The following is a 16,139-nucleotide window of genomic DNA, read 5'->3' as shown; positions in this document are numbered from 1 at the left end:
CCTCGAGTTTAGCCTCATCCACCAGGGGGCAAATACCAGAAATAAGAAAACAACAATCCCAAAGCCTATGGAAGGAATCCACAAACACAGGCCAGACTCTACACTGGGACTGGCTGGACCCCAGCCCTTGGGTGACAAAAGAGGAGTGTACTGCTGGGATGCATGGGACAACTCCCAGAGGGCCACCTAACTAACATACGTAAAAATACAAATAGAAAGACAGACAATATGAGGTGGCAGAGGAACATCTTCCAGGTCAAGGCACAAGATAAAATTCCAGAAGAAGAAATAAGTGATGAGGAGATAGGTAATTTATCTGAGAAAGAGTTTAAAGTAATGATGGCCAAGATGTTCAGAGAATTCAAGAGGCGTATAGACGCACAGAGCAAAGTTTTTAGCAAAGAGTTGGAAAATACAAAGAATATCCAGAGTTAAAGAATAAAATCCCTGAAATGAATAAAACACTAGAAGGAAACAAGAATAGAGTAAATGAGGCAAAAGAACGGCTCAGTGAGCTAGAGGGCAGAATAGCGGAAATCACCATCGCAAAACAGAAAAAAGAAAAAATGAAAAGAAGTAAGGATGGTTTAAGAACTCTGGGATAACATAAAGTGCACTAATATTCACATTATAGTCATTCCGGAAAGAGAAAAGAGAGAGAACCTGAGAAAATTTTTGGAGAGGTAATAACTGAAAACTTCCCCAACTTAGGAAAGGAAACAGTTACCCAAGTCCAGGAAGTGCAGAAAGTTCCACTCAGGATCAACCCAAAGAGGAACACACGAAGGCACAGTCATCACACTGACAAATGTTAAGGATAAGGAGAAAATATTAAAATTAGCAAGAGAAAATCAACAAATAACATACAAGGGAATTCCCATAAGCTTATCAGCTGATTTTTCAGCAGAAACTCTCCAGGCCAGAAGAGAGTGGCATGATATATTCAAAGTGATGAGAGGGAAAAACTTACAACCAAGAATACTATCCAGCAAGGCTCTTATTCAGATTTGATGGAGAAATCAAAAGCTTCATAGATAAACAAAAGCTAAAAGAATTCAGCACCACCAAGCCAGCTTTACAACAAATGTTAAAGGAACTTCTCTAGTCATCAAATCACAAGAAAAGAGAACAAAAAGAAGAAAGACGGAAAAAAAAAAAAAAACCTCCAAAAGATTGCTTTGGCAATTCGGGGTCTTTTATGGTTCCATATAAATTCTGGAATTGTTTGTTCTAGTTCTGTGAAAAATGTCATGAGTATTTTGAGGGGGTTTGCATTGGATCTGTAGATTGCTTTGGGTAGCGTGGCCATTTTGATATTGTAATTCTTTCAATCCAAGAACATAAGACGTCTTTCCACTTCTTTGTATCGTCTTCAATTTCCTTCATCAATGTTTTACAGTTTCAGAGTATAGGTAACCTCCTTGGTTAAGCTTATTTCCAGGTATTTTGTTCTTTTTGATGCAATGGAAATGTTTATGCCAGTTAAAAAATTCTGGTTTTTGAAGTGAAAAAAAAAAGTGAATGAAGGGTTGCCAATGGCAAAATATCCTTCTTTTTTATGGGTGAATTGTATTGCATTGCATATATATGCTGCATCTTCTTTATCCATTCATCTATTGATGTGCAGTTACGATGCTTCCATATCTGGGCAGTTATAAATAATGTTGTTATTAATAGCAGAGTGTATGTATCTTTTTTAATTAATTCTTATTTTGTGGTTGGCTTTACTCCTTTGATAACTATGTAAGTTTAAAAAACTAAAGCTCTAAACATTCCTAGAAACAATGAACAGTATATATATGTAAATTTAAAAATATGTGCAGTATATTGTATATATGTATTTACATACAATATGTTGTATATGTTCAGTCAAATTGTAACAATTCTACCTAATAACTCTGAAAAATGAAAAAAAAAGTAAAAAAGAAAACCTTCATACCCACACTCTGAAAAGACACAGGTCATCATTCAAATCTATAAAGCTCATGTACTCGTGTGTAACTCATTCCAGAATGTATTTTTAAATCATTTTAAAGTATACATAAGTAAGTTCTTTAAAAGTAGGATTGACTCATCATAGGAAAAATGTAATGAAAAATTCAGCATAAGTAGGACTTGAGAAAATTAAAGTTCTTCTAAGATGAAAAGAAAAAGGAAAACGTAATTTTACTCAATTACGTATTCAGTTGCCATTATGGTATACACCCCAGCTATTCATTAACCTTCCTCCCCCAGACCCACAATGACTCCATGCACCTGTAACCTCAGGACATCATCTTCTGCACAAAGATGAGTAATTTGTAATCAACAATTGAATTAAGTTAGATGAAGCTTCCTAGTGTGTGTTTTGAGTAAAGGTAAGATTTGGTGATAAGCACATCAGTCTTCCTTCCAACACTTTTCTCCTTTTATCCATAACATATAATTAACCTTTCTTTGACATTGTAAAACTTGTCATTAATAGTTACCATAAATATTCACCTCATATATATCATTTCCAAAGCTCCTCACATAGGAATAATTGCTAACAGTTATGGGGTGCTTACTATATGCAACACACTATTCTAAGTGATTATCACATTTTAACTCAGTTCATCTTCACCACACTATAAAGTAGGAATTATTATCCCCATATTATAAGTGGGTAAATTGAGTCAAGGAGAGCTGTGAGGTGCCCAGGGACTCATAGCTGATGACTGGTAAAGCTGGTATAAGATACATTCATCTCAACAGGAGGAGACTACATAACCCCAGGTAAGATGCCTCAGAGACCAAACCACAATGGAACTGGTGCCCACCATATACGTCTACCCTCCCCCATTACATACACTAGGACCACGCTCAACATGTTAACAAGAGAGAGTAAAATCTACAAAGTATGATCAAAAGTGCAGCTCCACAATTAAGCAGGAGAATACACAGAAAACATGGCTAGGACTTTTGGTAAATTCCTGGGCAATCTTCACAGGGAGAAGCAAGGCCTGGCATGTCAGGGTGGGGGCCACCATCCAGTCATCTTGGAGCAGTCTACTCTATCACCTCCTCCCTCAAATTCATCACTGTTTTATCTTCATGTCTTACTTGATGTCTCACTCAATCCTCTAAACTGACTTGCACAAATCTACATTCTCTAAGTTTGAGCAGCAGAAGTCAGTCTTCTGAATCCCTCAACATCCGCTGGACAAACTCATCCTCAGGGTTCCAGATTAAGAGAACTCAGAGAGCCTCACACTGGAGTACAAAGAATCACAGAGAACTTGAGAGCCTCCTCACTGAAGCCCTCAGTGTCTGCAGATGACTGAAGACCAGCCTAACAATCACACTGGCCAAGACACACCTCCCGGAACACAGCTTATGTATACTTTAAAACGATATCCAGCTGCTCAGTTTGTCGGGAAATGTCCCCCTGCACTTTGGACACACCTAGACAGTTGGAATTTTTTTTGTTTTCTAAACAACAGAACATGTATTACTTTGGTGGGCAGTTAACTTCAGAAATTTTTCTTCTGAAAATATTAAGGAAATTTTAAGTATCCAGTCACCAGTAACTTGTCTTCATGAATCTCCCATAACTGAGGGAAAAAATGAATTTAACCAACTTTTTATATTACTCAAGGAAGTCTCCAATGAAAACAACCTAACAAAATCACAGGCTTCTTCATAACTCATTAATGTTGTTGGGAAACACTGGTCACATAATTGATGGTTGATTAAACAATGGTTACATGTCATTTAAGAATAAATGAACATAAACTCACAAGTATTTTAAATGAAACAGAGAAAAGAAATACCTCAAGTTCCACCAGAGCTGCAGTCACCGCATCTGTCGCAAGAGCGCCGGCCTGCAACTTCTCAATTGCCTGGAAACCAAGGGGAGAGACCATTCACTGTAAAACCACAACCTCTCCAACATACCCAGAAGCGTTCCAAGAGAGTAAAGAAGTACAGGAGACATTTAGAGTTAATAAAAATTGATCACTGGAGTTCCAATCTCTCCTTCAAGACATGAATGACTTAGGTTTAAAATAGGCAGTGACTCAGGATGATTCATGCTATAGCTCACTTAAAATTATTCATATTAAGACAAGGAATAAAATCTAGCTACTAAAGGCAAAGTGCAAGGAATTTAGTAAGTGAAGGGGCTTCATTCATCGCAGGGCAATTCAAATAGCCATAGAAATTAAGTGAATTCAGTTTTGAAATAGGAATTTGTATTTTATATAGATAACTGAATCTCAGACTAGGCTAACAATTTCTTCTCCCACTGTTACTCCTCTCCATACCCCCAACTATAAAATACAGTGACTCAGTCACAGAGGCATTTCTGAATCCTGAAATGGAAGCATACATTTGACAAAAGCATTTCTGATACTACAATGCATTTTGCACTGAGAGAAACATATCACATTCTTTTCTAATAGAAACTACAGAGAGTAAAGGTCACTAAAATCACCTTGCTTCTTAGGAATGCATGAGGACAGAAAAGAAAGAGAAGGAAGGCTGATTTTAAATGAATTACTGAAGCTCCAATTTAATCAACAAACAGAAAGATCAAAAACTAAGAATTCTATTCCTCATTAAACTTTTAAGAAGTTTATTTCATTTACTGCATAAACTGAAGAGGCTGGTTACACACCCTAAACGTATTAGGTTTCTAGGACTACAATCCTATAAAAGTAAACCACTTCTTTTCACATAATGAAAAGATTTCACACTTTGAAAAATGAGATAAAAAAATAAAATAGCTTAGAAAACATTTAACATTATAAATTTTAAAAAAATAAAATAAAATCCCTATAACAAAATATTCACTTATGGCATTTTCATAAGAAAAAGCTTGGATTTCTAATAAAGTATAATCTTCTTTAAATAGTATGTAAATATAAATGAGAAGAGCTGAGAGAGACCCATATTTACTTGATATACAATATCCAATTAGCATTCTACTTACATAAAAAGTAATGGAAGGTTTGCCTACAAGAGTACAGAGTCAGGATCAAAATAAAAATAAACAATATTTCTTCTGAGCCCATTCCTGCATCCACATTAAGTATTCAACAATTTAGCAAAACCTCAAAAACCAAAGAGGAAAAAAAAAGTACAACTGAGTACAAGGGCAAAGTCAAACTCAGGAACGACAATGAATTAGCCACGATACAAACTACGTGATGAAAAACAGAAGGATAAAGTGCAGGATAATCCCCCTAAGAAAAGCACCCATTTTAATTTTTTATTATTTTTTTCATCCCTTCATAGAAAGACACATTGGCTGCCTCTGAGCTGTTCTCCCTACCCCTTCTACAGAGCTCGCCTTTGCAAAGATTAAAAGATATATGATTATGTGCCCACAATTCCAAAAATACAGACTTTAATCTGGAAAAGGAAGGAAAAGATCTAAACACGATTTGGAGAATAAAAAACACAAAACAGAACAAAACAAGATCCCACAAATATGAGCAAAATTATTTTGTGGTCCAAATCAAAGACCATCTTATAAATCGAACCTTAAAATTTTGAACTTCAAGGTAAAGCTGCTTTATGGTCAAAACCAAAATGTTTTGAGCAGGCAGAATACATTCTCTTCCTACCTTTTGACAAGCTCGTTTGCATACGTGTTTATATTCCTTGGCTTTGGATTCAGAATGATAACCTGCACCTGTAGTGAAAAAAGCAATCGTTAGCTATCATTAAGATACCTGGGACCCTGCTTATATTATATAAATAGTTCATATAAATGGATGCTTTCCTAGTGACAATAAAACTATTGCCCCAAGTGTACAGAGTCTTAAAAATGTAATAGTTTCTTTCTCCACCGTAAGCCTTTTTAATTTACCTCACCTCCTTTTTCAAAAGCTATCTTCCTGCCAGAGGCACTATTTCTATTTCTAAATAGCTCATGTCCCCAAAGAGGCTTCGCCAAGGTCACTTCTCCTCCAGTCTTTTTGGCTGGAGTTGATAGCCCAGGCAGTGTCAAGGACAGAGTCCCTTCAAGTTCCTCCCTGTTGACCTCTGAAAAGTACCTGCCAAAAATTTTAGGAGTAACTTCAAAAAACTAGGTAGTTTCTAAACAACATTTGAAGTTGAGGGGTGTCAATCCCATTGGTCCACAATCACCACCACCACTACCACTCCTACCCAAACTTTTCCATTCTCTCACCCCCTAGAATGTAACTCTGGGTGCCTCTGAAACCTCAGTGATGGTATATTCACAACTTCCAATTAGAAATCCTGTTGCTCTCTAGCTCTTAATCAAACACCAGCAACTTCCTAAGAGGATGGCTCTGAAATTTGTTTCCCTAAAAGGATTAATACTTGTTTAGTTAGGGATTTGAGAATAATGTAAATAAAAAAAGAAACCAATACAAGAGACCTTCAACTCTTGTGACAATTAGGCTTCTCATCAAAATTCTTTAACAGAGTTTTGAAGCACCCCTTCAGCCCCCATCCTCAGCTACTGCTGGGCCCCACAGGGGTCCAAATTAGGGAAGGTTAAAGAACTATATTTCTAAGCTTCAGGGCTCCTCCTGTGAGCCTGCAGACTGTGACACAACCTTAACCCACCTTTCCTCAAGGCAGAGAAAGAACTGGTCCAAGAAGCTATAGTTAAGGGACCCATGAGAACAGAAAAGATGCCCAAACAGGAATCCATAATACATGCAAATTCCAATCCTATTTCTCAAAAGAACTCTGAAACTTCATAGAATCTGTGCCAATATTTAACAGAACTTTCTTCATGATTCTCTAATAAATGATCTCAGGTCTCTTGTCTTAGAACTTGGGTCCCAATCTTTTAGCAGTGTTTCCCAAAACATGGGATAACACAGCCAAACAGACAACTTTAGTGTATGGATAACAGCGTTAATAACATCAACATGTAAATCCTCTGCTTAAAATAGGGAAACCGTCTCAGCATGTTTCCAGTATACCTTTAATATCTGATTAAATCTCGTTAATTCTTCTATTTAACAAAGGAAGGTAAGCTTAGGATCGAAACCACTGACAGGAACAGGATCTAGCTAAAATTTAATCACAATGGTTTTCTACATTGTGTTAAGTTATTTTCTCTTCCTGCAAGTGATACTGACATTCCACTTAAAGATAAGTTTCATCTTTAAAATTTTAAGGGTAAGAAGTGTCTAGTTGTTTAATATTAGGTAAAAGTATAGGTAGTTTACAGATTTGGGAATAAGCAACAGTCTACTCAAATGACTAAAATTTGGGTAAGTCTCTAGTTCTTAAAAACAATAATAAACAAAAGTTTTAAAATCTACACTGGAATTGAAATTTTGTTCCTTAAATGTACAAGATATATACTTCTGCATAATCAATCACTCTATTTGGCCTAATAATTTAGAAGGGGAAGGTCAGCCTTAATCCACACAATTTCCTGCCATAACCCAGACCTCCTCCAATTACAGCTGGCCCCCATCACCAACTTTGTCTAAGAGCCACTACCATCATGTGTGTTTATGAAAGAAGAGGGTTATCACCATGACTGTCCCAGAAGGCTATCTTTTCCAGCTAATCAAAAGCTCCATGTTGTTGCTTGTTACACATTTCAGGCCTTTCTTGTACATTTTTCAAAGACTCGTTCTGAATAAAATACCTCACTGGGTCCTATAAAGATGCGCCATCAACATGGTGTACTAGAAAGAATACTGGACTAGGAATCTGAAGGCAGGAGTTCTAGCCCCAGTCTACATCTAACTGAATTCTTTCTATAAATTTACCTCAGTTCTTTGAAAAATCATTTGAAAGAAAATAAAATTGAACCTGGGTTTTTTTTTTTTGGCCAGATTCTCCTGTACCAGATTCTGTAAGGCTTCCCAAGTCATCCAGTCTAGATACAGCCACAGGTTAACGACCAGGCAGAACGCCAGTTTGATAAGAAGAAATCAATTCCTCTCCTCACCCCAGATCAAAGTTAATCTCACTCGTATGCTGCTTGATTGTCTGAGGAAAGTTTAAAGGAGATCCAGCCATTCCTTCTTCCTTCACAGAGGCCTTGAACTTCAGACTCTAAATGTAGGCAAATAGAAATGACTAAGGAAGAGGAAGGAAGGGCTACACTGCTTGGAAACTCAAGACACTTCAGTGACGGGGACCCAGGGGTTGGACTTCACTGTGTCTATCTTCAAGGTCCTCTGCAGTGGAGATTACAGGCTGATGCAGTGCCAAGAGCACGAGCCTGAGTCTTAAGGGCCCACTTAAGGGTCTGTCAGCCTGGCTCTTGTATAAACTAGCTATGTGGCTGAAGCCACTTAATCACTCTAGTTTTAAGATTCCTCATTTATAACATTAAGAAGGCAAACTAGCTCTAAGACTGTAAATTATACTCTAAGATGGCCAAAGTCAAAAAAAAGTCAATAAAATTTTTTCAGCAGCATTATTTTCAAAAACACAAACCAGAGTTTAAATAATTACATTGCCTGGTTTTAACAATACCTAAATATATCTATTATATGGGGGGAAGTAAATAACAGAGCAGTTGAGTGAAGAAGACAAAGAAAGAGCCATCATTATAACATTTTCCAAATGTGGAGTTAGGGGAGGACCTCACTATACTGAAGTCAGTCTCTTTGGTTCCAACTCCTCTGGCAGTTTGCCTCCTCCAAATTTGAAATTCAATTCTCAGTGTACTTCAAGGCAAGGGGGAAAAAAATCATTTTCATCTTACAGCTCACCCACTTAGAGCTTACCTGCATGCACCAGCACAAAGCCCCCTCGCTTCTCTTTATGGGACTGCTTTGTTTCCAGCTCTTTGGCTGATATTTTAACAGCCGAAACCTGAGATGATCTGGAAGGCAGCCCTTCTCCAGAACTCATCCCCTTCTCCATGGTCATTCTCCAAGATCACCATCTTCTATTGGAAAAAGAGCATACTTCCACCCAAAAGTGATTGCAGGAGAGGAATTACCCTAAAGGAAAACAGGCAAAGATGGTATGCGTTTCTTTCCACTAACACACACATAACTTACAGAAATTCATGCAAAGATAACTTTCAAAAAACCTAATCTTAAAGTTATTTAATTAGCTGATACAAAGAATATAGAAAGGTTATAATTTAAATCTCTCTGTCCACTGACAGTAATTGCTTGAAGTCATATAAACAAAAGAACTGTTATAAAAAGTCTTCATATTGAGCCCAAAGATATTTTATCTTTTGTTTTATCTATGTTGAAGAAAACCTCAACATAACTTAAATATCACTTTCTACTCCCTCCAGAACAAATGCTAATAATCTCAAGGACATTCTAGAACCACAGGCACTGCTGGCAACATCACTGAGCCTTGATATAAAGCCTAGATTGCTGCTCATTTTTTTCTCCAGCTTCACTGAGATACAATTGACATACACCACTGTATAAGTTCAATGGGTATAATATGATGATCTGATACATGTATACATATGTATAAAATGATTACCACAACAAGGTTAGTTAACACATCCATCACCCCATATAATTACAAGTTTTTGTGTGTGGTGAGAACATTTAAGATCTACAGATCTTAAATTGCCTGCTTAAAGAAACGAAGCAAGGGACAGATTTACACCTGCCTGTGAAGAACCTCTTCAGAAAAAGTTTAAAGCTTCACAGGTCAACTGTAAAACACAAATGCTAACAAAATTGTGACTAAACCAAGAAATTAAAATAACACTTCTGCAAATGCCTGTTAATTTTCATGAAAGCATTATTTCTGAGGTTCTCAAAAGATAAATAATAAAATACTAAATTTAATAAAAAAGAATTACAGGCAACTTATGCCAAAAGTCTCTAATTTTTCTTAAGCTCACAAGCTTCTAGCAATCTTGGCTTTATAACTATAATGATGGCAGAACACATTTCAGACTGGGGGGAAATGGAGCACTTAAAAATCAACACACAGAGATTTAAAGAAAAGCCAAGAAAGAGTCAAGTGGTTGAAACTACTTAAACACCTAGATTCACACTGTTAGGTAAAAATCTGTACCTTATTTTAAATTGAGAAATGGGGAGGAGCACAAGTCTTTTCAAATATAAAACATAAATACTTTTATCTTTCATTCACAGTTCCATATTTCTGTTTTGTTTTGAGGTTTTTGTGGTGGGCTGTTTTTTTGTTTTGTTTTGTTTTGTTTTGTTTTGATATTTTACAGAAGAAATGGTCAACAATGGATTGAAAAACAATTTTTAAGTTGGTCCTTCACAACAGAGATGGTCTGTGAAGCACTGCAATATTGTATTTTACTTTCCTTTAAATCCTGGTTTAACAGTCTATTTAATTTTATTATATATCATTTTATTTGAAGGACATAATAATTTTAAATAATATATATAAATATATATATACTGGTGTGTGTGATGGGGGTGTGTGTGTGTTTACATATATCCATAAATGCAGGAAAAAAATTTTTGATTACAAGAGTGCTGAGGTTAATTAAGTAACAGTGAATTTAATGTCTGTTTTTGTTTTCTTTTGTGGTGGTAGCTGTCCCTCTGAGGATGGATTTCCTTCCAATGAGTTCACGAGGTTCTGTCTTAACTACTTTTACCTGACTTCGGGTATTTCTCTGAGATAGGTTACTATTTATTCCTGTGTCTGCTGACATAGTCAGTTTAAATGAGCAGCAGTTCATCTGCCAGTCTATACAGGCCATGATGTCTGATCCAGCCATGAAAGGAGCTTGGGCCCACCAGCCCCACAAACATAGTTGTGTGAAAACTCAAATTTTGGAAAATTAAAGCTTCACTTCAAATGAAAACACATCCAAGCAGCGTGAGTTATAAAACTTACTCAGACTCACTGTCATCAGATGCATTTTTTCTCATGAATAACAAATCAGAATGTCTACATTTTATAATGAATAAGGTTTGATGTAATGGGCATTTTAACATATGTGAGAGATTTTAAAATATTGCTTCTCAAGCTTGTCTGAAAAAAATAAAACATGGTAGATGAATTAATATGCTATTTCTTGCACAATCTACCATTCCTCCAAGACTATCTGAAATGTATTTATGTAGCAAACCATGTCATCTCAATAAACTCCTCCAAAAATGCTGGCCCCAAAGTTTTGCTGGATTGGGAAAGGAATTCAAGTAGACAGGCTATCCAGTGTACAACTCTGGCCTCCAAACTCCCAAAGGTTACTGAAACATTTTTAATTCAATTAGAAATGAAGCAATTTCTACTCCAACATCAGTTTTTGTTTAACTCAGAATTCATTAAAGGTCTGACCTTCCTAACAGAGTTCCAACAAATGTCTAAAAAAAGACAAAAAAATAAATAAAATAAAAGGGACAAGTGGGCAAATCCCACTTTACAGAAAAATTATATAATAGTTTAAACAGATCAAAAGATGCCAAACCTCACTCAAAAGACAACTGCAAAATAAAACTACACTCAAATATCATTTTTTAACTTGGATTGGCAAACAAACAGAAAAAAAAAGTAAGATGACATCATGTTTTGAGGCTATAGAGAAACAGGAGCTCCCATACATTGCTAGTAGTGGCATAAATTAGTACTACTCAACAAGGGTAACTCAACTCAGTATGGCAAAATCAACCAAAACTACAAACACACACTGAAGGACTGTCTGCAATAGGAAAGATGGACCAACACCATGTCTTGATGGGAGGTGGTTAAAAATAAAAGCAGCCCTTAAAAAAATGAGGATATTCTTGATATACAAATACGAAATGACCAATCTTGAAGACATTTTGTTAAGTAAAAAGAGCATGGTACAGAAATACATGCAGTACCATATTCAAGGGAGGGGAAAAGAAATAATTCAGCTAAATATACATGCAAAGTACAACCTGGAAGAATATACCAAGAAATATTACACTAGTGGTTACCAGAAGATTTGGGTGACTGGTGGAATGGAAATTTCACTGTTCACCATTTTATACTTTTTGATTTTGAACAACCTGATTGTATCACTTACCAAAAAAAACTTCTTTATTCATTTATTTATTTATGATAATACAAGGTAACTAGCCAAGTCCAAGTTCTAAAACAGGGCAAGCCTACGCGATCCCACTTCAAAGCTTCAGGAAGAGGAAACGCCATATTCTCAAAACCCATCCCAGCTAGGGAACAAATAGACAATAACATGACCAATCAACAATACTGGCCCAAGGGGTCTTTTTTGTTTTCATTTTTCTGGATCTTGAACTTCTAGGGCCATACAAACCACAGATAATCCTAATTTAAAAAAAAATAAAATTAGTATTTGATCTCTATAGTTAAGACTAAGGAGTAAAAAAATAAATCTGACTGTAGATTAATATCAAATATTCCTGTGATTTTTTTATCACATTTGTAGTTATTAAAATCATTATTTGAAACTGATGAAGCATACTTACATCAATATATTGATCCATAGGAAAAAAAAATGTTTAATGCTTCGGCTAGGCCTTTGAGGTAACACTCAATACAAAAGGTTTCCAATAAAAGATGTATAAGAATGTTAGTTTTACACAACAGAAAACAATCTTATAGATCATTTTTAAAATGCCTGTATTTCTGAATAATATGTTTGAATATGGACACTTTGCAATTTCCTACCAGTGATGATATTAAAATTCATTTTATTATTTCTAAAAAACACTGGCAATGTGTCCTTCCTCTGCATAGTTGCTTGAAAAGTTAAACATAAAGTTAGCATATGGCCCAGCAATTCTACTCCTAGGTATATACTGATGAGAACTGAAAACATGGCCACACAAAAACTTGTACATAGATATTTAATAGCAGAATTATTCACAATAGTCAAAAAGTGGAAACAACTCAAATGTCCGTGAACTGATGGTGGTTAAACAAAATGCGGCATATTTGGACAATGGAACATTATTAGGCATAAAAAGGAATGAAGCACTGACACATACTACAGCATGAATGAACCCTGAAAACAGTGAAATCCAACATGAAAGGCCACATATTGTATGTTTCCATTTACATGAAATGTCCAGAGTAGGCAAATCTAAAGAGACAGTAAGTAGGTCAGTTGTTGCCTAGGGCTAGAAGGATAGAGGGGAATTGACAAGTAATTGCTAATGGGGGACAGGGTTTCTTTGTGGGGGGAGGAATAAAAATGGTCTAAAATTAATTGTGGTCATGGTTGCACAATTCTGAATATACTAAATACTATTGAATTGTACACTTTCCATATGTAATCATATAATAAATGAATTATACCTTAAATTTTTTTTCTGGGGGGTGGGGTACTTCTTGCATCCCATAAATTGTATCTTTACCCATAAGATGTATCTTTTCCAAATCACCAAACCTAATGTCCTTCTCTTAGCCTTCTGGTTACAACCTTTGATTCTGCAGACCCCCTGTTCTCTTTGGCAATCATGTCAGTCTACTAATCTGTCTCTTCATGGACCCTCTCACCCCTTCCAGCTTTGTCCTCTTGCATGACTCCCAGACAGCTTGCCTGTCCATGGACTTATTCTCCAATGTCTCTTTCAGCAGCTTCATCCACTGGCAACCTTTCAAACTATCCCCTCTGTAAGTCAGATGATTCCTAACTCTTAATGTTTTGTCTCTTGAGCTGTGGCCACAAGTCCATTGGATAGTTCAGCCTGGATCCTCCTCGCTAAGGCCTACCCAAAATAAATTCATCTTTCCCCAGAAATCTAGATCTTTCCACATAATAGCACCATCCTTTTCTAACTCACCTTGTAGTCATCTTGGACTGCACCCAGTTTCCAAATTCTACAGATCTCTTCTTAAGCATTTAACTTCCTTTGCCCTACTGCTTTGACTCCTGCTCAGCTCACATACCTCTTAGCATAAGTGTTACAAAAGGCATTTTAACTTTTCTTCCCAAATCCAGGCTATCGTAAAACAATCATCTACAAAAGGTGGCCAACATAAATCTCATAAAGGACAATGCCAATCAAGACAAACAGCATGCCAAAAGACATGAGCAGGCAATACATAAAAGAAATACAAACAGGATATCCAATATTAAGGAAAGAGTATTCAAAGAAATACAAAAAAAAGAGAGAAATCTTTCTGACAAGCAGTGTACTGCCAACATAAATAGATGTAACCATTTTGAAAAGGAATTTGTCAGAAACTATCAAGAGCCTTAAAATGTATCATTTTGTATACACCATCTCTCCAGAGATACTCCATATATGAACCAATCTATGCAGACACAAATAACTGTACCACGGACTCCTAGAGAACTGGGAGACTGGGGAAGAGGGAGGGGCAAGGATGAAAGGGAAACTTGATTTTCTCCTAATAACCTTTTGTATTTCAATTTTTTTAAAGCTAGGTATTATTTACTAAAAAGAGAAGACTTAATTTGGCTGTCTCTGAGATCAAGATGAATATAAATTAACTTGATTATCAAGGCCAGAAGAGAAACTCAGAATAAAACCAGTTTTTGCTTCAGGGACCTCTGATTTAAGGTCTAAATCTTGACTCCACTTCTCTCAAAGATTCCTGCATTTTCTACTGCATTTGATGACACTTTTTGTTTTTTCTTTAAGCCATTTAGAACACTACCTGTCCTGTTTGCCTCTGGTATTGAAGTTTTTCACTCTAGATTTACTTAGTCTTTTAGAAGCAACTGAGGGAGGAAGGAAGTCATGGAATCCATTCATCTTACAGCAAAAGGCTTTTAGAGAAATCCAGCCCTTAAGCTATAGCAGCTGATGAATAAAGAAGCATTTTGTTGCTCTTAACATCATGAGATTGAAGGCTTAATGCCTCATTAAATGAGCTCCAAACATACATTCCTCCTTGACCCAGTAATTCCACTTCTGAGAACACTTTCTACCAAAATAACTTTAAATATAGAAAAGGTTTTATGCCTTTCATGCTGTGTTTAACATAGGATAATTTAGAAGAACAAAAATCTGGGAGCAACTTAAATATCCAACATAGAGAAATAGTTAGGAAATGATTATTTATTTATGGTCAACTGGTTTTTGAAAAAGGGTGCCAAGGCCATTCAATGGGGAAAGGACAGCCTTTTCAACAAATGTTGCTGGAAAAACTGAAGAGCTACATGTCAAGGAATAAAGTAGGACTCCTATCTCACACCATATACAAAAATTAACTCTACATAGATCAAGACCTAAATGTAAGAGCTAAAACTATATAAAACTCTTAGAAGAAAACATAGCGGTAAATATTCACGATCCGGAATTTGGCAATGGTTTTACATATGACACCAAAAGCGCAAACACCAAAAACAGATAAATTAGATTTCACCAAACTTTTAAACTTTTGCGCTTCAAAAGACACCCCTACAAAATGGGAGAAAAACGGAAGAAATATTGCAAATCATATATCTGATAAGGGACTCATGTCCAGTATAAAGAACTCTTATAACTTTAATTTTTAATTCAATTTTAAAATGGGCGGGGGGAGGGTATAGCTCAAGTGGTAGTGTGCATGCTTAGCATGCATGAGGTACCTCCTCCAAATAGAAATAAATAAATAAACCTAATTACCTCCCCCTCATAAAACAAACAAACAAAAAGCAAAAAATGTGTTAAAAATTTTTAAATAAAAATAAAAATGGGCAAAGGAATTAAATGGATATTTCTCCAAAGATACACAAGGGGCCAATAAGCACAGGAGAAAGATGCTCAACATTATCAGACATCAGGCAAATGCAAATCAAAACCACAGGATATTATTTCACAACCAACAGAATGGCTATGGTCAAAAAGACAGACAGTGTTAGCAAGGATATGGAGAAATCAGAATCCCCATATCCTGCTTGTTCAGGCCACTTTGGAAAACAGTTCCTCAAAAAGTTAAACAGTTACCACATGGCCCAGCAATTCCACTCCTAGGTACACACCTAAGAAAACAGAAAACATATGTCCACACAAAAACTTGCACATGGATGTTTACAGCAGAATTATTCATAATAGTCAAAATGCAGAAACATCCCAAATGTCCATCAACTGATGATGGATAAACAAAATGTGGCATATTTACATAACAGAGTATTATTCAGCCATAAAAAGGAGTGAAGTAGACACATAATACAACATGGATGAAACCTGAGAATGCTAACTGAAAGAAGGTGAACAACAAAAAGTCACATATTATATGATTCCATTTACATGAAATGTACAGAACAGGAAAATCCATAGACACAAAGTAGATCTGTG

At 36.0% G+C, this 16,139-nt stretch overlaps 1 protein-coding gene across 5 annotated transcripts in view; it reads right to left on the bottom strand.

Moving 5' to 3' along the window:
* TASP1 (taspase 1) overlaps positions 1-16,139 on the bottom strand; it is a 257,097-nt gene that overhangs the window by 239,524 nt on the left and 1,434 nt on the right. For all 5 annotated transcript variants that reach the window (XR_012061608.1, XM_072943776.1, XM_072943775.1 and 2 more), the window contains exons 2-4: positions 8,700-8,918; positions 5,589-5,656; positions 3,792-3,860 (exon numbers count right to left, since the gene is read on the bottom strand). Coding sequence is in view for 4 of the 5 variants with exons in the window: in XM_072943776.1 (XP_072799877.1) it covers positions 3,792-3,860; positions 5,589-5,656; positions 8,700-8,844 (282 nt within the window). In the remaining variant the exon portion in view is untranslated. The remainder of the gene's footprint in view (positions 1-3,791; positions 3,861-5,588; positions 5,657-8,699; positions 8,919-16,139) is intronic.

The sequence above is a fragment of the Vicugna pacos genome, chromosome 19, assembly GCF_048564905.1.
Source record: "Vicugna pacos chromosome 19, VicPac4, whole genome shotgun sequence".
Taxonomy (NCBI): Eukaryota; Metazoa; Chordata; class Mammalia; order Artiodactyla; family Camelidae; genus Vicugna; species Vicugna pacos.
Note: the sequence above shows the minus strand (reverse complement) of the source record. Positions and strands in the feature narration are given on the sequence as shown.